Source organism: Scyliorhinus torazame, chromosome 5 (assembly GCF_047496885.1).
Source record: "Scyliorhinus torazame isolate Kashiwa2021f chromosome 5, sScyTor2.1, whole genome shotgun sequence".
Taxonomy (NCBI): Eukaryota; Metazoa; Chordata; class Chondrichthyes; order Carcharhiniformes; family Scyliorhinidae; genus Scyliorhinus; species Scyliorhinus torazame.
In genome coordinates, this window is record NC_092711.1 from 181,442,750 (window position 1) to 181,467,063 (window position 24,314).

The 24,314-nt window shown below is 50.3% G+C and overlaps 2 protein-coding genes across 2 annotated transcripts in view; one reads left to right on the plus strand and one right to left on the minus strand.

Annotated features, from left to right (window-relative positions):
- LOC140418077 (uncharacterized) overlaps positions 1-24,314 on the plus strand; it is a 139,298-nt gene that overhangs the window by 100,543 nt on the left and 14,441 nt on the right. The window lies entirely within an intron of this gene.
- LOC140420771 (uncharacterized) lies at positions 18,788-23,092 on the minus strand. The gene is made up of 2 exons (XM_072504764.1): positions 22,849-23,092; positions 18,788-21,578 (listed from the first exon to the last, which is right to left on the minus strand). Exon 2 carries the CDS (start codon positions 21,211-21,213, stop codon positions 20,227-20,229), a length of 987 nt encoding a protein of 328 aa, XP_072360865.1. The 5' UTR covers positions 21,214-21,578; positions 22,849-23,092; the 3' UTR covers positions 18,788-20,226.

A 24,314-nucleotide genomic window follows, 5' to 3' on the forward strand; every position in this document is an offset into this window, starting at 1 on the left:
CCCAGAGGAGGACTTCCTGGGGAAGACAAGGAGACGTTAGTGAGGTGTGATGATTGGTGGTTGTACAAAGCAGTGACCGGATGGAGTGGAGGGCATCCGGGAGGACCTCTTGCCAGCAGGAGACTGGGAGATTCCTGGACCGTAGGGCCAGTAGGACGGTCTTCCAGACTGTTCCGTTCTCCCTCTCTACCTGTGCGTTACCCCGGGGGTTGTAACTGGTCGTCCTGCTCGAGGCGATGCCCTTGCTGAGCAGGAATTGACGCAGTTCGTCGCTCATAAAGGAGGACCCCCTATCACTGTGTATGTACGCGGGGAACCCGAACAGTGCAAAGATGCTATGGAGGGCCTTCATGACGGTGGTTGCGGTCATGTCGAGGCAGGGGATGGCGAATGGGAACCGGGAGTACTCGTCAATCACGGTCAGGAAGTACGTGTTGCGGTCGGTGTAGGGGAGGGGGCCATTGAAGTCGATGCTGAGGCGTTCAAAGGGATGGGAAGCCTTTATCAGGTGCGCCCTCTCTGGCCGGTAGAAGTACGGTTTGCACTCCGCGCAGATTTGGCAGTCCTGACCTCCTCGATGGAGGTCTTGACAAAATGGAAAAAGCGAGTGACCCCCGTGTGGCAGAGGTCCTCGTGGAGGGCTCGGAGGCAGTCCACTTCTGCGGTGGCAGGGCGTCAGGAGACTTGTTTAGCTTCCCGGGACGATACAAGATCTCGTAGTTGTAGGTGGAGAGTTCGATCCTCCACCGCAAGATCTTGTCGTTTTTTATCTTGCCCCGCTGTGCATTATCAAACATGAAAGCCACCGACCGTTGGTCAGTGAGGAGAGTGAATCTCCTGCCGGCCAGGTAATGCCTCCAATGTCACACAGCTGCTACTATTTGGCCTGGGCCTCCTTTTCGACTGAGGAATGGCGGATTTCAGAAGCATGGAGGGTACGTGAGAAGAAGGCCACGGGTCTGCCCGCTTGGTTGAGGGTGGCTGCCAGACCTACGTCGGACGCATCGTTCTCGACCTGGAAGGGGAGGGACTCGTCGATGGCGTTCATCGTGGCCTTTGCAATGTCTGCTTTGATGCGGCTGAAGGCCTGGCGGGCCTCTATCGACAGGGGAAAAACTGTGGATTGGATCAGGGGACGGGCCTTATCCGCGTAGTTGGGGACCCACTGAGCGTAGTAGCTAAAGAACCCTAGGCAGCGTTTCAGGGCCTTGGAGCAGTGAGGGAGGGGGAACTCCATAAGGGGGCGCATGCGTTCAGGGTCGGGGCGTAGAACTCCATTTCGCACTAGGTAGCCGGGAATGGCTAGACGGTCGGTGCTAAATACGCATTTATCCTTGTTGTATGTTAGGTTAAGGATTTTAGCGGTCTGGAGAAATTTTCGGAGGTTGGTGTTGTGGTCCTGCTGGTCGTGGCCGCAGATGGTGACATTATCGAGATACGGGAATGTTGCCCGTAAACCGTACCGGTCAACCATTCGGTCCATCTCGCGCTGGAAGACCGAGACCCCGTTGGTGACACCAAAGGGAACCCTTAAGAAGTGATAGAGCCGCCTGTCTGCCTCGAAGGCAGTGTATTTGTGGTCACTAGTGCGGATGGGGTGCTGGTGGTAGGTGGACTTGTGATCCATCGTGGAGAAGACCTTATAATGCGCGATCCTGTTTACCAGGTCGGATATGCGGGGGAGAGGGTACGCGTCCAGCTGTGTAAACCTGTTGATGGTCTGACTGTAGTCGATGACCATCCTATGCTTCTCCCCGGTCTTTACCACCGCTACTTGAGCTCTCCAGGGGCTGTTACTGGCTTCAATGACCCCTTCCCTCAGTAGCCTTTGGACCTCCGACCCAACAAGGATCCGGTCCTGGGCACTGTAGCGTCTGCTCCTGGCGGCGACGGGTTTGCAATTCGGGGTGAGGTTCACAAACAGGGAAGGCGGGTCGACCTTAAGGGTCGCGAGGCCACAGACAGTAAAGGGGGGTATAGGGCCGCCGAATTGGAAGGTCAGACTTTGAATGTTACACTGGAAGTCTAAACCCAGGAGTGTAGCCGCGCAGAGGTGGGGAAGGACGTAGAGACGGAAATTTCTGAACTCCCTTCCCTGGACTGTGAGGTTTGCTACACAAAACCCCTTTATCTCCACTGAGTGTGAACCAGAAGCCAGGGAGATTTTTTGATTAATGGGGTGGATGAGGAGAGAACAGCGCCTTACCGTGTCAGGGTGTATGAAGCTCTCCATGCTCCCAGAGTCGATTAGGCAGGACGTCTCGTGCCCGTTGATGAAAACAGTCGTCGTAGCAGTTGAGAGTGTTCGAGGCCGAGGCTGATCCAGAGTCACTGAGGCCAATCCCAGCAGTTCAGAGTTCTGTTCGGGCAGAATGTGGTCAGCCGAGCTGGGGTCCTGGGGGTTCACCCAAGATGGCGTCTCCCATTGGTCGCACATGGCTGGGGGTGCACAAAATGGTGGAGCCCATCCCTCCAACGTGGCGTCCGCAGAACAAGATGGCGGCGCCCGGGGTCCGCACGTGGCCCTGGGATATGGAGGTGGTGGCGGCGGCAGTAGAGAATCCCACCATCAGCGAACATCAAGCTTATTAAATTGATGCACGATCAATGACCACTAAAGCGAGGTTGTAGTCCAACTGAAGGCTTTAATAAGCTAGATGTTTCCCCCAGCAGCTCAGGTACAGAATGAGGCCTGCTGGGGCGGCACGGGTTCTTATACCCCGCCTAGCAGGGCGGAGCTATCATACACTCTAACCAATAGAAAGCATACAGTTTCCACCAATGGTGCTTTAGCCTCTCAGGTACCGTAATACCTATAATACCACATTAGGCAATGACCATTTCCTACAAGAGTGGATCTAACCATCATCCTTTGACATTCAATGGCATTGCTGTCGCTGAATCCCCCTCAATTAACATTGATCAAAGAACAAAGAACAAAGAAAAGTACAGCACAGGAACAGGCCCTTCGGCCCCCGAAGCCCGTGCCGACCATGCTGCCCGACTAAACTACAATCTTCTACACATCCTGGGTCCGCATCCCTCTATTCCCATCCTATTCATGTATTTATCAAGATGCCCCTTAAATGTCACTATCGTCCCTGTTCCACCACCTCCTCCGGCAGCGAGTTCCAGGCACCCACTCCCCTCTGTGTAAAAAACTTGCCTCGTATATCTACTCTACACCTTGCGCCTCGCACCTTAAACCTATTCCCCCGAGTAATTGACCCCTCTACCCTGGGGAAAAGCCTCTGACTATCCACTCTGTCTATGCCCCTCATAATTTTGTAAACCTCTTGTCAGGTAGCCCTTCAACCTCCGTCGTTCCAGTGAGGACAAACCGAGTTTAGTCAACCGCTCCTCGTAGCTAATGCCCTCCATACCAGGCAACATTCTGGTAAATCGCTTCTGCACCCTCTCTAAAGCCTCCACATCCGTCGTGTGTCGTGTGGCGACCAGAATTGAACACTGTACTCCAAGTGTGGCCTAACTAAGGTTCTATACAGCTGCAACATGACTTGCCAATTCTTATACTCAATGCCCCGGCCAATGAAGGCAAGCATGTTGTATGCCTTCTTGACCACCTTCTCCACCTGTGTTGCCCCTTTCAGTGACCTGTGGACCTGTACACCTAGATCTCTCTGACTTTCAATACTCCTGAGGGTTCTACCATTCACTGTATATTCCCTACCTGCATTAGACCTTCCAAAATGCATTACCTCACATTTGTCCTGATTAAACTCCATTTGCCATCTCTCCGTCCAAGTCTCCAAACAATCTAAATCCTGCTGTATCCTCTGACAGTCAACTGAACTGGACGAGACATATTAATGTTGTGGCTACCAGGGCAGGTCAAGGCTAGAAATCTTATGGCAGGTAACTCACCTCCAGACCCCTCAAAGCCTGTCCACCATTTACAAGGTGCAAGTCAGGAGTGTAATGGAATACTCTCCACTTGCCTGGATGAGTGCAGCTCCAACAGCACTCAAGAAGCTCGACACCATCCAGGACAAAGCAGCCCACTTGATTGCTCACCCTTCCACAAACATTCAAACCCTCCACCACCGATGAACAGTGGCAGCTGTGTGTACCATCTACAAGATGCACTGCAGGAACTCAAAGCACCGTCCAGAATCATAGAATTTACAGTGCAGAAGGAGGCCATTTGGCCCATCGAGTCTGCACCAGCCCTTGGAAAGAGCACCCTACTTAAGCCCACACCTCCACCCTATCCCCGTAACCCCAGTTAATATTTTTGGACACTAGGGGCAATTTAGCATGGATAATCCACCTAACCTGCACGTCTTTGGACTGTGGGAGGAAACCGGAGCACCCGGAGGAAACCCACACAGACACGAGGAGAACATGCAGACTCCGCACAAACAGGGACCCAAGCCAGGAATCGAACCTGGGACCCTGGAGCTGTGAGACAACAATGCTAACATTAGCTCTGAGACACGATTAATTTGACTGGAGACCAAGTTGAATCCAAACTGAGGCTTTATTAGTATCAGATGTGTGGCCCTCCACAGCAGCTGACGAAATGTCTGCGAGCTGGAGGCCACGCATATTTATAACCCGCCTCCTGGCGGAGCTAGCATGCAGGGGCCACAGGTGAACCTGTAGTGCAGGTTCTACCGTACAACCCCTAATATCAGAACACAGTGGTTTACCACATTCACCCCCTGTTAAAATTGAGTCCACAAGCTCTTTATCTGTAACCGAATAAGTGAGGTAATGAATGATTACCTGACCTTTTGTGACTCAATTACAGCTTTAGTGGACATGCTGCCTGTCTGTATTTTGAACCAGGGATTTTAATTTTATTACAGTTCCAAATATAAAATATAATATTTAACAATGTCTATATTCACCACAATCCCGACAGGAATCGTGGCAAAATGGAAGCTCTTGAGAAATTGAATCCGGAGACTGACATATGTTCACTGGAACTTTCCAGCATTTAAACAGACAATATTTCACCTTTGCTTTTGTTGTATTTTATTGGGAAACTAACATAAGTGAGGCTCCAGTCTTTGTTGAGAGAGAGGTTCTGACTTTCAGAGACTAAAACAGTTGGCAAAACAGCCCACTTGATTGGCACCTGCTATAAACATTCACTCCCTCCACCACTGACGCACAGTAGCAGCAGTGTGTGTACCTTCTGCAAGATGCATTGCATCAACTGACCAACGACTCCTTTAACAGCGCCTTCCTAACCCACGATCGCTACCACCTAGAAGCACAAGGGCAGCAGATACCTGGGAACACCACCACCCGGAGGCTCCCCTCCAAGTCACTCACCATCCTGGCTTGGAAATATATTTTTGTTCCTTCACTGTTGCGGGGGTAACATCCTGGAACTCTCTCCCGAACAGCACTGTGGGTATACCTACACCACATGGACTGCAGTGGGGTTCAAGGAGAAAGCTCACCACCAACCTCTCAAGGGCCAATAAACGATGGACTAGCCAGCGAAACCCAAATCTCCAAAATTAATTTTTTTTTAAGATTTCTGATGAGTTAGAGAAAGAAGTTTGAAAGATACAAGACTGACTCCAATTCCATTCCTATTTCCCACTGAGTTCTCTTCTGGAACTGATAACAGATCTCACAGTACCTGATAGGCAAGTGACTCAGAATTATAACGAGGTTCAGTTATCACTTTCCAAACTGAGGATTTTAACGAGTGGAACACTTTGGACCACGAACTGGGAGATTTGGGACCCGAAGTTTAACATGACCTGGATGCAAAGTTAATTGTTTTATTGTGTGATGAATGTCGGGATTTGAACTATATTGTATTAAATGTGCTTGGTGCAGTAAGGGTTAGAAGACTGGGTTAGTGTGTGGCTGCTGCAGCCGTGTTTTTAAAACTCCTGGTTTGAAAGGCAGCGAGGCTATTTGGAGCCAGATGTGCAATGAAAGCATCATAAAAGTTTTGGCGAATGGACGCTTATTTATTTTAACTACTCCACAGGGTTTTTGGTTGGAAGGTGAGCTGAGAAGGTTTCTGAAGACATACAGCAAGAGGTTCTGCATTATTCTGACAGGGGGTCAGGTCTCGTTCTTTGAAGCCATCTCAAAAGATCTCTCTTTCTCAAAGTGGAGTATTCAAGACATCTCTCTCCAGGTCATATTCCGGAGTCTGTTCACATTAATTAAAAGTGGATTGGGATGAGATGGTTTTGTTGTTTGAGTGGGAATAAAGGTAGCAGTTAAGGGTTATTGTATCATTGTATTGATTAGCATTGTTTAAGGACTAATTGTAGGCTATTTTCTTGTATGATATTAAATAGTGTGTTAATACTGTGTTAGTAATTTTTTTTAAAAAAGAGGACCCAATTAATTTTTTCCAATTAAGGGGCAATTTAGCGTAGCCAATCCACCTACCCTGCACATCTTTGGGTTGTGAGGGTGAAACCCACGCAAACACGGGGAGACTGTGCAAACTCCACACGGACAGTGACCCAGAGCCGGGATCGAACCAGGGACCTCGGCGCCATTACTGTGTTAGTAATAAAGTTTGTTTCAAAATAGCATATCCTTATTTTGCGTGAAATCACTCCTGGAGTGAAATATCCTTTCCTCACAGTCTTACAAAATGAAAATAAAATATTGGGATTTCTATCCACTGTCGGGGTCTGGTCCAGGTTCGTAATAATTGCAAATTCATTTCAGTCGCTGGACACTGAATTAAGGGCAAAGATCACAGTCCCTCTTGCTGTAGGATCGCAGAATGGTGACTGCAAGGACACAGGACCCGTCATATCCACGCTGGCTCACTCTCCAAGTGGAGCTCTACTCCCCAACCTCTTTCCCCCACTGCCCTGTGAGTATGGGGAGGCTGTGGCGTACGTGACCATTTAGCCCATTGGGTCTGCAACGAACCTCTGAAAGAGCACCCTACTGAGGCCCACTCTCCCTCCCTATCCCCATACTACCTAACCTGAACATCCCTGGATATTTAAGGAGCAATTTATATCATGGCAAATCCACCTAACCTGCACATCTTTGGGCTGTGGGAGGAAACCGGAGCACCCAAAGGAAACCCACGCAGACACTGCACACTCTGCACAGTCAGCCAAGGGCAGAATTGAAACCGAGTCCCTTGAGCTGGGAGGCAGCAGTGTTAACCACCGTGCTACCCTTATCTTACGTTATCTCATGAAGACGGTCATTAAAGAAAAATCTGGTTTACTCATGTTACAGAAGTAGACACAGAAGTTACATTGCAGAAGGAGGCCATTCGGCCCACCGAGTCTGCACCGGCTCTTGGAAAGAGCACCCTACCAAAGTCCACACCTCCACCCTATCCCCATAACCCAGTAGCCCCACCCAACACTAAGGGCAATTTTGGACACTAAGGGCAATTTAGCATGGCCAATCCACCTAACCTGCACATCTTTGGACTGTGGGAGGAAACCGGAGCATCCGGAGGAAACCCACGCACACACGGGGAGAACGTGCACACACCGCACAGACAGTGACCCAAGCCGGGAATCGAACCTGGGACCCTGGAGCTGTGAAGCAATTGTGCTATCCACAATGCTACCGTGCTGCCCCTGTCATTTAGAGAAGGAAATATGCTGTCCCTCATCCGGTCTACATGTGACTCCAGATCTGTGGAGTGGGCAATAAATACTTGTGATGCCCACATCCTATGAATTACTAAAAGATTCCTGGTGAATGGTGGCACAGTGGTTAGCCCTGCTTCCTCGCAGCCCCAGGGAGTCTTAGCTGACTGTGTGGAGTTTGCACATTTTCCCCGTGTCCGCATGAATTTCCTCCGGGTGCTCCGGTTTCCTCCCAAGTCCAAAGATATGCAGATTAGGTGGATTGGTTATGCTAAATTGTCCCATAGTGTCTAAGGATTTGCAGATTATGTGGATTGGCCAGGTTAAAATTGCTTCTTCGTGTCCAACGGTTCGGTGGGGTTACGGGGATCGGGTGGGGGAAGAGGGCCTGGGTAAAGTGCTCTTTTGGAGGGTCAGTCCAGACTCAATGGGCCAAATGGCCTCCTTCGGTACTGTAGGGATTCGATGAAAGGCACGACCGAACCACACTCTTCTTTTTTAAAATAAATTTAGAGTACCCAATTATTTATTTTCCAATTAAGGGGCAATTTAGCGCGGCCAATCCACATACCCTGCACATCTTTGTGTTGTGGGCGAGACCCACGCAGACACGGGAGAATGTGCAAACTGCACACGGACAGTGACCCGGGACTTGGAGCAAACCCGGGTCCTCGGCGCCGTGAGGCAGCGGTGCTGACCACTGCGCCACCATGACGCCCACACTCTTCTGAGCCCATGCTTCATTGCTCCTCTCAGCAATCATCTTAAATGAGATTCCCCCTTTTGCTTCTCCACCCTTCCGCTCACGGGAACGATTTATTCGTCTGCTCTATCCAGACCGCTTGGGAACACCTCAACCAAGTCTCTCTCAACTTTCTCCTCTCCTGATGACAACAGCAGCCCACAGCTTCTCCAAGCTACCCACAAAGGTTCACCATAACTCCCTTGCTCTTGTGGCGTTACGCCTCCAGTAATCAAACCAAGGACTCAACGTGTTTTTATCATGGCCTCAGAGGTCCACTTAGAGGCAGTAAGTCATGTATTTTAAAATTTAACGTAGCCAGTCCACCTCCCTGCGCATCTTTGGATGGTGGGGGTGAGACCCAAGCAGACATGGGGAGAATGTGCAAACACTACAGGGACAGTGGCTTAGGACCGGGGTCGAACCCAGGCCCTCGGCGCCGTGAGCAGCTGTGCTAACCACTGCGCCACCCCGATGAGTCATACATACAAGTGGTTGTCTTATCTAAGACAGAAGGAGGACTCGACACACTGATTGCTGAAACATGGCTGATCTATTTGATGTATCCAGGATATAAAGCTCCAGCCCAGTTACAAGGATTATTAACATCAGCAGAAACGGACCCCAGTCGGAATGAACATGGGTCAGTCCTGGATGTGATTCACAGCAGCAGCAATAACAGCAGAATCCAGTTCCTGGTGATAGAATCATAGAATCCCTAGAGAGCAGGAGGCCATTCGGCCCATCGAGTCTGCACCGACCCTCTGAAAGAGCACCTTATCTAGACACACGCTCCAGCTATCCCCGTAAGCCAATAGCTCCACCCAACGTGCACATCCTTGGACTGTGGGAGGAAACTGGAGCACCCGGAGGCAACCCACGCAGAGTCGGGGCAAACGCACAAACTCCACAGACAGTCACCAAGGCTGGAATTGAACCCGGGTCCCTGTGAGGCAGCAGTGCTAACCACTGTGCCACCATGCAGGCCCATCACTTGTGAACGTGGTGGGGGTCCCAGCAGATTGGTTAACCGGGTAAGTAAATCTCCCTTCCCACATATAGGGAGAAGCCACTCTCTCTCCTTCGGTCTCATGTGTGAACGCACTGGTGTCTCAGCCGGTCCGACAGCAATAAAAACCTCTCCACACTGCAAGCTCAACAGAAACATCTCTCCTCAGATGGAAAGCGCTAGTGGGCCATCCAGACACGCAATGTTTTTTTAAAGCCAGCCCCCCCCACATAGTCATTTATCATCTATTTCTTTCTCTCTAATCAATGTGACAGCATTGATGTCTCAGCAGGCTGGACGAACATTTGAATTCCTTTTTGCAGACAACGCAGGTGAACGGCTTCTCCCCGGTGTGAATCCGTCGGTGCTTCCTCAGGCTAGCCGAGTCACTGAATCGCTTCTCGCACGTGGGGCAGGAGAGTGGCTTCCCCCGGCTATGCACCCGCTGGTGCGTCAACAGGTTGGATGACTGCGTGAATCCCTTCCCACACTCGGGGCAGGTGAACGGCCTCTCCCCGGTGTGGGCGCGCTGGTGAGTCCGCAGGTCGGACGACTGAGTGAACCCTTTCCCGCACTCGGGGCAGCTGAACGGCCTCTCCTTAGTGTGGACTCGCTGGTGTCTCAGCAGGGTGGAGGAGTCACTGAAGTCTTTGCCGCAGCTGGGGCAGGTGAACGGCCTCTCCCCGGTGTGAGCTCGCTGGTGCGTCAGAAGGTTGGACAGCTGGGTGAATCCCTTCCCGCACTCGGGACAGGTGAACGGCTTCTCTCCAGTGTGGACGTGCCGGTGTGTGCGCAGGTTGGACAACTGAGTGAATCCCTTCCCGCACTTGCGGCAGGTGAATGGCCTCTCCCCGGTGTGAACATGCTGGTGTCTCAGCAGGGTGGAGGAATCCATGAAGCGTTTGCCGCACGTGCTGCAGGTGAATGGCCTCTCCCCGGTGTGCATTCGCTGGTGCCTTCGCAGAGTGTATGAATCACTGAGTCCCTTCCCGCATTCAGGGCAGATGAATGGACTCTCCCTGATGTGGACGCGCTGATGGGTCCGCAGGATGGACAGCTGAGGGAATTCCTCCCCACACTGGGAGCAGGTGTACGGCCTCCCTTCGGTGTGAAGCAGCTGGTGTCTCTGCAGGCTGACTGACCGAGTGAATCCCTGGCCGCACACCGGGCAGACGAACGGACTCTCCCGGGTGTGGGTGCGGCAATGGTTTTCCAGCAGCGATGGGTAACTGAATCCCTTCCCACACTCTGAGCAGGTGTGCGGCTTCTCCTCACTGTGTACCTGCTGGTGCATCGTCAGGTAGGACAAGCAGGCGAATTGCCTCCCACACACCGGGCAGACAAATGGCTTCTCCCCGGTGTGAACCCGCTGCCGGTGCCTCCGAAGGGCGGATGAGTCCTTGAACCCCTTCCCGCATTCGGAGCAGGTGAACGGCCGCTCCCCGCTGTGAATTCGCTGGTGCACCTGCAAGGCGCATAAATCGCTAAATCCCTTCCGACACTCAGGGCAGGTGAAGGGCCTCTCCCCGGTGTGACTGCGGCGATGTTTTTCCAGACGACAGGGGTAATTGAAATCCTTTCCGCAGTCCCCACATTTCCACGGTTTCCTCCCGGTGTGACTGCGTCGGTGGTTTTCCAGTTGATATGGGTAATGGAACCCTTTCCCACATTCCCTACATTCAAATCGTTTCTCCTTGCTGCGGGTGCCCTTGTGACTCTCCAGGTTGAACGAATCAGTTGAAGCGTCGTCCACATACAGCACACGTCCCTCCCTTCTGGGAATGGTGTGATTTTGTTTCAGGCTGTGTAACTGGTTTAAGTTCTTTCCACAGTCAGTTCACTGGAACATTCTCACTCGGATGTACGTGTGTGTGTGGCTCGGTGCTTTTCCAGTCACGCTGATATCTGAAATCTTTCCCCACAAACGTTTTGCCTTTCAAATTCAAAGGCCTATTCCATTTGGTTCTTGACATTTAAGGGGCCCTGTTTGTTTCTTCGTGTGACTGTTGGTTGGACTTTCCCCGTCTCCAAATCCACCCCTTCCGTTGTCTGCAAAAGAGGAGTTCACAAAAGTCATCGCCGTCAGTGCAGGATCACAAGAGAACTCTCTAGCTCCTGCGCGAAATTCTTCCAACCCTTACCCTCTTGGGGGACTGGGCCCCTTTCCTCTCAATCCTCGCTGTCCTGCCCTGCGGCTCTCTGCTCCCGCACCCCCATTGCTTATTGTTGACCACCACCCATCTCAATTCCGCCTATCGTCAATAGGTCAATCTTTGTGACCCTATCCTCTGCACAACCCTGGGACCTTGAAGGACCCCCCCCCTAACTTTGCTCAAACATCTAGAAATGGCAACTTTGATATTCCTATCATTAATCCATGTCTTTTCCCCTTCCAGAGGTCATAATGTTTAGTTCAAATCACCATTAATTTACACTGCAAACTTTTCTATTTAAATAAATCTATAATCTATTTTTTTTTTATCCCAGAGGCAGCTCTTGAGTAACTGGGACCCTCTGGACACAACCTTGCAAATGGCGATGGGAGGACAAGTCCAGCCCCTGCCCTCTACAATTGGTTGGAGGACGGCACGGTCCTCCTGGGCGAGACTCAGTCGCCATAGGTTCATAATCCCGTCAATCATTCGCACAACGGAGGCGGGGCAAACCAGACCAGGCATCCTCTGTGATTGGTTGGAGTGCGACGGAGTTCGCCATTGATCCAGGGATCTGCCTATCATCCAGGCCGTCGACGTCACGGCCTCCACTGCGGGGAGCGGGAAATGGCGCCGAGGCGAATGACGGAAACCGCTCGGCCGGTCAGCGAGCACTCTTCAGATGATCAGGAAACCCTTGAATTTAAAAGGACTCACTGAACGCTCTTTACAAATCCACCCCGGGCTCCCAGGCAGCCGGCCAGAATTACCATGGGAATCGGCCGCCATCTTGTGGGCCAGAGGAAAGGCGCATGCGCCGAGGCCGCCGCCATTTTGTGGCAGGGTTTGTGAGTGGGCGGGGCTTCCTGTTCCCAACGTTGGTCCCAGTGCCCGGATGTGGGTTTCGCAGCTTGGGCCAAAATTTATTGCCCATCCCTAGTTGCTCTTCATAAGGTGGTGGCGAGTTGTCTTCTTGAACCACTGCAGTCCTTGAGGTGCAGGTACACCTGTGCTGTTCCCCGATTGAGTTAATTCTCACTCTGTACAAAACATACACACTGGACAATTTTCTCTCAGAGGGTTGGTTCGTCTGTGGAATTCCCTTCTCCAGAATTGCAAGGTCACTGAATATTTTGAATGTCGTGGTGGATGCACTCTCGATTGTCAATGCATTTTAGGAACAATTCAGCCGCTTAAGCCTGCCCTGCCATTCAATCAGATCATAGAATTTACGAGTCTGCACCGGCCGTTGAAAAGAGCACCCGACCCAAACCCACACCTCCACCATATCCCCACACCGCCACCCCATCCTCATAACCTCACCTAACCCAATCTTTTTGGACACTAAGGACAATTTAGCATGGCCAATCTACCTAACCACATCTTTGGACTGTAGGAGGAAACCGGAGCACCCGGAGGAAACTCATGCAGACACAGGGAGAATGTACAGACTCCGCACAGTGACCCAAGCCGGGATCGAACCTGGGACCCTGGCGCTGTGAAGCAACTGTGCTAACCACTGTTCTACAGTGCTGCCTCATGGCCGATTTCTTCCTGGTCTCAAATCCACCTCCCTGCCTTTTCTGTTCCCCATATCCCTTTAACCCATTTTGTATCAGAAATATATCTATCTCCTTATGAAAATGAAATGAAAATGAATGAAATGAAATTTGTTTATTATCACAAGTAGGCTTCAAATGAAGTTACTGTGAAAAGCCCCTAGTCGCCACATTCCGGCACCTGTTCGGGGAGGCTGGTACGGGAATTGAACCGTGCTGCTGGCCTGCCTTCAAAGCCAGCGATTTAGCCCTGTGCTAAACCAGCTTCTTGAAACCATTTAATGATTGGGCAGCACTGTTGCTTCACAGCGCCAGGGTCCCAGGTTTGATTCCCGGCTCGGGTCACTGTCTGTGCAGAGTGTACATGGTCTCCCTGTGTTTGCTTAGTTTCTTCTGGGTGCTCGGTTTCCTCCCTCAAGTGCCGAAAGATGTACTTTTTAGGTTAATTGGACATTCTGAATTCTCCCTCTGTGTACCCGAACAGGCACAAGAATGTGGGGACTTGGGGCTTTTCACAGCAACTTCATTGCAGTGTTAATTTAAGCCTACTTGTGACAATAAAGATTATTATGATTCAGACACCACCGCACTATGGGGCAGCGAGTTCCACAAACGTACCACACTCTGCAAGTAGTTCCTCATCTCAGTTTTAAATCTACTGCCTCTCAACCTATATCTGTGTCATCTCGTTCCAGATTGTCCCACAAGGGGGAGCAGTTGGTCGACGTTTACTTTATCAATCCCTCCTAGTATTTTATATACCTCAATCAGATCCCTTATCATTCTCCTAAACTCCAGCGAGTACGAGCCCAAACTGTTCAATCTCTCTTCATACATCAACCCTTTCATACCTGGAATCAATCATGTGAACCTCTTCAGAGCTGGCTCCAATGCCACCACATCCTTCTTAAGGAGACCAAAACTGGACACAATACACCAGATGTGGTCGCACCAACACCCAATACAATTGCAACAACACTTCTTTATTTTTATGCGACAGTTCTTTTGCAATAAACGCTAAAACTTTGGTAGAAAGAACATGAAGACAAAATATACCAGAAGGGTTAATGCACGGGTGGCACAGTGGTTAGCACGTCTGCCTCACAGCACCAGGGACCCGGGTTCAATTCTGGTTTTCGGACTGTGAAGATTGCACTTCCTCCCTGCCTCTGTGTGGGATTCCTCCGGGTGCTCCGGTTTCTTCCCACAGTCCAAAGATGTGCGGGTTAGGTGGATTGGCCATGTTAAATTGTCCCTTTATGTACAGGTTTGGTTACGAGGATCGGGCAGAGTAGATAGGGGAGTGGACCTGGGTAGGGTTATTTTTCGGAGGGTTAGTGCAGACATAATGGACGATATAGCCTCCTTTTTCACTATAAGGATTCGATGATTAAAAATTATGAGGGGAGCTGGACGGAGATGATAGGGAGAAGGTGTTCCCCCTTGTCAAAGGATAGAGAACGAGAGAGCATGGATTTAAGGTGATTTGCAAAAGAAGCAAATGTGAGAAAAAAACTTGTTACGTGAGTGTTTGGGGTCTGGAATGCACTGGCTGGAAGTGTGGAGGAGGCATGACTTGAATAAAAGCAATGTGCAGGGGAATGGCACTCAGTCACAATATTTGTTTGGAAATTTGGTGCGGACATCATGGAGCGAATGACCTAACAATTCTGTGAGTCAGAGAGATATAATGTGGAGATGCCGGCGTTGGACTGGGGTGAGCACAGTAAGAAGTCTTACAACACCAGGTTAAAGTCCAGCAGGTTTGTTTCGATGTCACTAGCTTTCGGAGCGCTGCTCCTTCCTCAGGTGAATGAAGAGGAATGTTCCAGAAACATATATATCGACAAATTCAAAGATGCCAGACAATGCTTGGAATTCAATTTCACTATTTCCAGCACCTAAAACACACGCGTGATGTGCTGAGGTAGGCCATTTTACTGTGGAAATGGGCCTCCAATGTTTATCACTGCACCGATCTCTCCAACCCATTGGAGTAATGTGGGCGGTATTGGTCTCCACATTTAAGAAATGATTTACTTGCATTGGAGACAGTTCAGCAAAACTTCACTAAATTGGGTCTCTGGGATGAGGTTGTTCTATGAGTAAATTGGGATGAAACTCCCTGGAGATTAGAAGAATGATAAGTGATCTCATTGAAACCTACACAATTCATAGAATCCCTCCAGTGCAGGAAGGAGGCCATTCGGCCCATCAAGTCTGCACTGGCCCTCCGAAAGAGCACCCCGCCTAGGCCCACACCTCTGCCCTATCCCCGTAACCCCACCTAACCTTTGGGCACTCAGTGGCAATTTCACATGGCCAATCCACCTAACATGTACATCTTTGACTGGGAGGAAACCTGGAGGAAACCCATGCAGACACGGGGAGAACGCACAAACTTCACCCATTTACCCAAAACTAGACTCAAACCCAGGTCCCCTGCGCTGTGAGGCAGCAGTGCTAACCACTGTGCCAACATGCCACCCGTACATCTCTGCATGGTGCTCACTGCTCACCTTCCCACCCAGCTTTGTGTCAGCTGCTCCGACACACTGTGTCATCTTACTCCTACTCTATGCCCGTGGTACTCAATTGGACCTCAATAACCGGATCCTTCCCCTGTACCGAGGAATTGTCCTGGCACTGGCTTCAGGAGTGACACCCTTGGCTGGAGGGAACTGTATAGATTCTGCTAACTGCATTGCCGCTATGACAACTACAATCCTTTTAACTCTCCACCCGGCACCACTCCCCAGCAGCTCCCACGGGAATGCTGTCCTGCACCACAGTGCTGTGGTCAGTTTGCTCATCCTCCCTGGAGTCGCAGCTCATGTACACACAAGCTGTGAGAACATCAAAGTTGTTGGGACAAGAGTGTTCTCCATTTCTACTTCCTGGATCCCCCATTTACCCCGCCCAATTTCCGTAACCTAACCTGCACATCAAGGGGCAGGTTGGGGATACTAAAACACGGGGGCAGAATCGCAGGATAAGGGGTGATCATTTAAAAGTTCATAAGATACAGGAACAGAATTAGGCCTTTTGGCCCATTGAGTCTGCTCCGCCATTCAATCATGGCTGATCTCATTCTGGCCTTAACTCCACTGTCCTGCTCGTTCTCCATAACCCTTCAATCCATTACCGATTAAAAATTAACTCCTCCTGAAATTTACTCCCTCTCCCAGCTCCACCGCACTCTGGGGTGGTGAATTCCACATATTCACAACCCTTTGGGAGAAGCAGATTTGCCTCAACTCCATTTTAAATTTGCTACCTTTTACTCAAAGACTGTGACCTCTCATTCGAGAATGCCCCACAAGAGGAAACATCCGCTCCACATCTATTTTATCCATACTCGTGGAAGGGAAATTAATGAGTTGCCAACTTAGAAGCATGCTGGGAAATGCTTGACGATAGTTCAACACTGCTTTTGAACGAAAATAAGGTCAGGTAACATAAACAAAATACTGCTTAATATTCTGGTCTCGGCCTTATTATGATAACACATTGTCCTCCGAAAGATAACAAAATGTGTACTCGAGTTGTTTTCAGCCAAGGGCAAGAACATACGTACTACGTATTTCATCTTACGTACTTTCCAAGGTCTATTTAATATAAACATGCCTGTTACTTCAAGCTGTTATTTCAGACTATAAAAATATGCTTTCTTGGGTCGAATCTCAGAGTGCTGTGGAATGGCTATGCAGCCGGAACACTCTCTCTCCGCAAATATATTTGTGTAAATAAATTTCCTTCAATCGAACCTCGAGGAATTTGTCTGTATTATAATTTCCACGACAATACCGTTTATTATCTTGTACACTTCAATCTGTTCTCCCTTAATTCTTCTCAACATTTAGAGAGTATAGGCCTTATATGACTGAGATGAGGAAAAATGACTTAAGTCAGAGGGTTGTGAATCTTTGAATTCTCTACCCCAGAGGGTTGTGGATGCTCCATCATTTCAAAAAAATTATGGGGCAATTTAACATGGCCAATCCACCTACCCTTCACATCTTTGGGTTGTGGGGCCGAAACCCACGCAAACACGGGGAGAATGTGCAAACTTCACACGGACAGTGACCCAGAGCCAGGATCGAACCTGGGACCTCGGCGCCATGAAGCAGCAGGGCTAACCCACTGCACCACCGTGCTGCCTCGATGCTCCCATCATTGAACACATTTCAGGCTGGGATAGACAGGTTTCTGCTCTCTACGGGAATTAAGGGACATGGGGAGCAGGCAGGAAAATGGAGTTGAAGCCCAAGGTCCGCCATGATGGAGTTGAATGGCGCCTGCTCCTATCCCTTTGTGTTCTTGTATTCTGTCCCGAACCCTCATGGTTTTGACCACCACTATCAAATCTCCTCTCCATCTTCCCTTCTCCAAGAAGAAGACCACCCATTTCTCCAACCTATCCGCATAACTGAAGATCCTCATTCCTGGAACTGATCTGAAGCTTTACTGCACCGTTCCTGACACCTTCACATCCTCCCCAAAGTGTGGGTGCCAGAAATGGACACACTATCGCAAGAAATAGGATCACGAGTAGGCCATTCGGCCCATCGAGTTTGCTCCACCTTTCAACAGGATCATGGCTGATCCGACATTTCTCACATCCACTTTCCTGCCCTTTTCCCATAAGCCTTGATTCCCTGACTGATCAAGAATCCATTTCAGCTTTAAATATACCCAAGGACTCTGCCCCACAACTCTCACAGTTCCAAAGACTCGCAACCCGAGAAGAAATCCCTCCTCATTTCAGTGTTAAATTGGCCCCTCTTTAATCTGAGGCTGTGCCCTGTGGTCCTAGACTCTCCCACGAGGGGAAACATCCTCTCAGCATTTACCCTGTCAAACCCCTTACGGATCCTATATGTTTCAATGAGATAATCTCTCTTTCTTCTAAATTCCAATGAGTAGAGTCCCAACTTGTTGAACCTTTGCTCCAAAGAAAATCCCTCCATACCGGGGATCATCCTAGTGAACCTTCTCTAAACCTCCTCCAATAAAATAATATCTTTCCTTAAATAAGGGGACCAAAACTGCTCTCAGTTCTCCAGATGTGGTGTCACCAGCACCTTGTACAGCTGCAGCAAGACTTCCCAACTCTTATACTCCAACCCCCTTGGAATCAGGGCCAACATTCCATTTGATTGATAATCCTCAACTCCACTCTCCCGCCTGATCCATGGAACCCTTGGTTCCCTCATTGATTAAAAATCTGTCTATCTTAGCCTTGACCATACTTAGCGACCCAGCCTCTACAGCTCTCTGCGGTAAAGAATTCCACAGATTCTGTACCCTCTGAGAGATGAAATTCCTCCTCATCTCTGTCTTAAATTGCCGACCTCTTCCTCTGAGATGATGCCTTCAAGTCCTGGACTCTCCCACATGGGAAACAACCTCTCAGCATCTGCCCTGTCAAGCCCCCTGAGAATCCTACGTGTCTCAATAAGGTTGCCTCTCATTCTTCTTAAACTGCAGTGAATACAGGCCCAACCTCCTCAACTTCTCACCATAAGAAAGGTGATGATGAAGACTCACTTGCTTTTGTGTTCTATGCTTCCATTGATAAAGCCAAGGATTTCACAGGCTTTTATTATATTGTTATGGGCGAGGCGTTTTCAGAACCCCAAAATGAATCATGGAGTTCAACCAACCTCCCCCTTTAATGTATTTGCTGCTTTTCCTAGCACACGGCTTGTTCCCTGTATGTGGGATTACAATTATGGGCACGTGGGTTTTTAAACACAAAACAATGTTTATTCCATGAACTCAACTTAACATCCTAAATAAACATTGGATTTAACACCCCTTACTTCAAAGATAACTCCGAAAATATTCCAACAGTAAATAATTCCTCACAATGTTCCTTTAAACTTCCAAGAGACTTAACACCTTTAAACAGAATCACATCAGGTTAAAGGCTTTACTATTATGAGTTTAAATCACCCAAATGATCCAGAGATATTCTTTCATGGCAGGGATCACAGCAAATCCAGCTCACTGCAAAACACAGACACTTCCCAAGCTCTTTTCCTCCAAACTGAAAGGTCAAAATGGCTGAACTGCTCAGCTCCACCCACTCTCTGACATCACTGTTTTCTTAAAGGTACATTGCTTAAACATCCATGTCTTAAAGGTACTCTCACTTGACAATAGCCTCATAAATGGGTACTGTCGCGGCAAGGGGTCATGTAGGTTAAGCTTTCGTTTTATCGGAGAAACAACAAGGATTTGACACACTGATTGCCGAAACATGGTTGATGTACTTAACAGAATCAGAGCATGAATCTCCACATCAGAGCAGTACGGTGGCACAGTGGTTAGCACTGCTGCCTCACAGCTCCACGGACCTGGGTTCAATTCCGGCCTTGGGTAACTGTTTGTGGAAGTTTGAACATTCTCGCCGTGTCTGCGTGGGTTTCCTCCGGGTGCTCCGGTTTCCTCCCACAGTCAAGATGTGCAGGTTAGGTGGACTGGCCATGATAAAATTGGCCCTCAGTGTCAAAAAGATGTGCCGATTAGGTGGGGTTGTGGGGATAGGGTAGGGGAATGGGCCGAGGTAGATTGCTCTTTCAGAGTGTCGGTGCAGACACGATGGGCCGAATGGTCTCCTTCTGCACTGTAGAGATTCTATGATCAGCCACTGGATTTACTAACATGAGTCGAAACAGACTCCAACCGTCAGAATGAACAGGGTTCCATCCGGGATGTGATTAACAGCAGCAACAGCTGAAGAATCTGACCCCTGGAGGTGCTGGTGGAATCGCTGGTGCGTCAGCCAGTGTGACTGAGGAAATCCCTTCCCACACCAGTGAATGGTCCCTCCTCAGCGCGAACCAGCTAGTGCATCAGAAGGTTGAGTGACATTCTCAACCTCCTTGCCCGGTTGGGTGGCCTCCCCTCCAGCCGTAGGCACGGTTGGACCGTCGGTTCCGCGGAATGTTTAAAGCCAGCTCCTCTCCCGCAGTCAAGCACATGGAGCCATCGCCCTAACAGCACTGTGGGTGTATCTACACCACAGCGACTGCAGCGGTTCAAGAAGGCAGCTCACCGTCACCTTGTCAAGGGGCAATTCGGGGCTGGGAAATCAGCGCTGGCATCCCGTAAATAAATTTGAAAAGAGAAAAGTCAAAGGATTGGAAGGGTCATCGATTGCTGTGACTGCTGTTGTGTGTCAGCAGGCTGGCAAACTGAGTGAATCGCTTCCCACACTCGGAGCAGAGGAATGGCCTCCCCTCGTGTGAAGTCGCTGGTGCTTCTGCAGGGTGGAGGAATCCCTGAATCTCTTGCTGCACTGGGAGCAGGTGAACGGCCTCTCCCCGGTGTGAACTCGCCGGTGCGTCAGCAGTTGGGACATCTGAGTGAATCCTTTCCTGCACTCGGAGCAAATGAATGGCCTCTCGCCAGTGTGAAGCCTCTGATGCGTCAGCAGGTTATATGACTGAGTGAATCTCTTCCCGCACTCAGGGCAGGTGAATGGCCTCTCCCCTGCGTGAGCTTGCTGGTGTTTCCGCAGGCTGGATGCGTCGCTGAATCCCTTCCCGCATTCAGAGCAGGTGAACGGCTTTTCCCCCGTATGAAGTCGTCGGTGCGTAAGCAGGTGTTGTGACTGAGTGAATCCCTTCCCACACTGGGAGCAGGTAAATGGTCTCTCCCCAGTGTGAACTCGCCGGTGTTTCCGCAGGATGGATGGATTGCTAAATCCCTTCCCACACTCGGAGCAGATGTACGGCTTGTCCCCGGTGTGAACCAGCTGGTGTGTCTGCAGGCTGGCTAACCGAGCCAATCCCTTCCCACACACGGGGCAGGTGAATGGTCGTTCCCCGGTGTGAGTGCGGCGATGCGTCTTCAGCTGGGATGGGTAATTGAAACCCTTCCCGCACTCGGTACAGGTGTGCGGCCTCTCCACATTGTGAACCCGCTGGTGGGTCAGCTGGTGGGACGAACAAGCAAATCGCTTCCCGCACGCGGGGCAGGTGAACGGTCTTTCCCCGGTGTGAACACGCCGGTGCGTCTGCAAGGTGGATGATTCACTGAATCCCTTCCCACACACGGGGCAGGTGAATGGCCTCTCTCCGGTGTGACTGCGGCGATGAATTTCCAGGGCAGAAGGTGAACGGAATCCCTTCCCACAGTCCCCACATTTCCATGGTTTCTCCATGGTGCTGGTGTCCTTGTGTCTCTCCAGGTTTGACGATCAGTTGAAGTCTCGTCCACACAGAACACGTGTACGGTCTCTCCCCGCTGTGAACGTTGCAATGTTCTTTCAGGCTGTGTAACTGGTTAAGGCTCTTTCCACAGTCAGTGCTCTGGAACACTCTCACTCGAATGTATGTGCGTTTCAGTGCTTTTCCAGTCACACTGATGTTTGAAGTCCTTTCCCACAGACAAAACCGACAAACATTTCTCCTTGCATGTTCAAAAGCTGAGGATTTTCATGTCCTGATGAATTGAGTGACTCTGTCAAAACCTTGGCCCGATCTTCGATTCGAGATTCACGTCTGCAAATCCTGCCTTTCCGATCCCCTGAGTTTACACAGATCAATGTAAGTATAGGATAGATCACAGACAATTCTACTTTCTATGCAACATTCCACCAATCTTTCCCTTTTTCGGGAACCAAACCCTTCCCTCCAATTTGAGACTCTGTCATCCTGCCTACCGTCCTCCGACGCCCTGTACCCCCCTCCTCATTGAGATTTCGCCTCATACTCTCACGACCCGACACCTCTGACCCCCTTGTTGGATGGGCTTTCCTCCCCCTCTATGGGAGCCTTCTCCACCTCCCGCACCCCCTCCCCCAAATTTGAGACACCCCACCAGTTCTTCATTGTCCTACACTGCCAACACCTGGGACACTGAAGGGTCTGCCCAATCTCCACCACCACACATTGAGTTTGACATCTACACTTTACAACAACAATGATATCCCCACCTTTAACCCTCATTTCACATGTACAAAAATTAAAATGTTGGGTCCAAATCACAATTAATTCATTTTCCCCACAAATAATTTATCTTCTTTGTTGGAAAGAAAACAGCAAATCCAATCTGGATTTTGTTAATAATGAAATAATGCCCATGCCTCCCCACCCAGAAAAAGGAGCTGATGTGGTTCAGTGAAGGAGGTTGAGGGAAAGTCTGGGGGCCGGGGGGGTCAAGCCCCTGCCTCTGGGCCAGGGCTAGGTCCGAGTCCCGCTTTGGGACTAGGTGGCCGCGGAGGGTACGTTCATTGCCGTGGCCAAGGACAGTCATAGAGCTTCACAGCACAGAAAGAGGCCCATCATGCCTGTGCCGGCCATCAAACACCGATCTGTTCTAATCCCATTTTCCAGCACTTGGTCCATAAACATGTATGCTGCAGCATTGCAAGTGCTTATCTCAACACTTCAATGCGACCGTCTCCCGCAAATATTTCCAGTACGCCAAATGGCTGGAGCAAAGTGCGTTGATGTTCCTGCACTTCACTATGCCAGGCAAAGTGCTGGCAGACTACCGGGGCTCTGCGGCACGTTCGCGGACCAAAGTAACAGCGCTCCATGGTCGCTGAAGCCCTCCGAGGGGCAGTGGTACCTGTAAGGGGGATTGCTCCCACCCTGGGGAGCCCCACTGCCTCTCCTCTGGAACATGAGCTTCACCACACACTCAAAATTGGCATAAAACCCATCATATTTCTACCTCTCCTCAGCTCTGAGGAGGGGGCACATTAAACTCCAAACTTTAACTCTTGTTTCTCTTTGCAGTTGCTGGGAGGGACCTGCAGAGTTTTCTTTCTGGGAATCTCTGTTTATCCAACCTGTTTTTGGAGAGTCCAACTGGAAAAGGGGGTGGGAACCCCAGTCTCTCTGTGATTGATTGGAGGACCGCCCGGTCCTCCCGGCCAGACCCCGATGGCTAATTGGTCGGAATGCACGTCAATCACCCCCCACGGGGGCTTTGCGTCATCCTCCAAGACAATCACTTTGCCAGCCGGCGGTTGGGGGGGCGGGGCGCGGCGGGCCATCCCCCCCTGCTCTCTGTGATTGCTTGGAGGACCCGACGACCCTCCGGGCGGAGGCCGCGCTCTCCATTGGCCCAGAGAGCCGTCAATCAACTGCGTTTATTAGCCCGCCCCTTCCCCACCGGCTTCCCACCCAGCCAGCCAGGATTGCCGTGTAAACCTGGCGCCATCTTGTGGACCAGGGGAAAGGCGGCCGAGTGGGTCAGGACGCAAGCGTCGGGACCGCCGCCATTTTATGATAGCGTCAATGAATGGGGCCTCATGGTCCTAAATTTGGGGCCTTGTTACCCGGGAGGGACACCCATTAATTGACCCCAATTGAGTTAATTCTCACTTACGGGCTTGTTTTCTCCACGTTTTCCGTGCCGCAGACCCTGACATTACAATTTCTGGGGCGTGCTGATCGTTTCAGTGCCACCTTCAAATGCCCGGGTGCTTATGCGTGACCTGAACCATTTGAACAAGAGGAGGCCATTCAGCCCCTCTTTCACCATTCGCCTACCTATGCAACAGCTGTTGGACCACTGGGGCTGGCCATGAAGGATTGATGAAGTAAAGGTAGACCAAATGTTCCCCCTTGTGGTGGAATCATGGTAACCTAGTGGTTCGCACTGTGGCTTCACATTGCTCCGGGAGATGAACATAGAACATTCAGTGCAGAAGGAGGCCATTCGGCCCATCGAGTCTGCTCCGACCCACTTAAGTCCTCACTTCCACCCTATCCCAATAACCCCTCCTAACCTTTTTGGACACTAAGGGCAATTTAGCATGGCCAATCCACCTAACCTGCAAGTCCTTAGACTGTGGGAGGAAACCGGAGCACCCGGAGGAAACCCACGCAGACAGGTGGAGAAGTGCAGACTCCGCACAGACAGTGACCCAGCGGGGAATCGAACCTGATGCTCCGGTTTCCTCCCACAAGTCCCGAAAGACGTGCTGTTAGGCAATTTGGACATTCTGAATTCTCCCTCAGTTTACCCGAACAGGCGCCTGAATGTGGCGGCTGGGGACTTTTTACAGTAACTTCATTGCAGTGTTAATATAAGCCTGCTTGTGACAATAAAGATTATTATTAGAACGAGAGATCACGGATATTGGTTGAGAGGTGGTAGATTTAGAACTGAGATGAGGAGGAACTACTTCTCGCAGTGGGTGGTGAATTTGTGGAACTCGGTGCCCATAGTGCGGTGGAATCTGAGTCTTTAAATGGTTTCAAGAAGGAGATAGATATATTTCTGATTTTAAAACCGGGCTAAAAGAAT

Coding starts and splice junctions, on each gene's coding strand:
- LOC140420771 (XM_072504764.1), bottom strand. CDS start 21,213: ATGGAGAAACCATGGAAATGTGGGGACTGTGGGAAGGGATTCCGTTCA.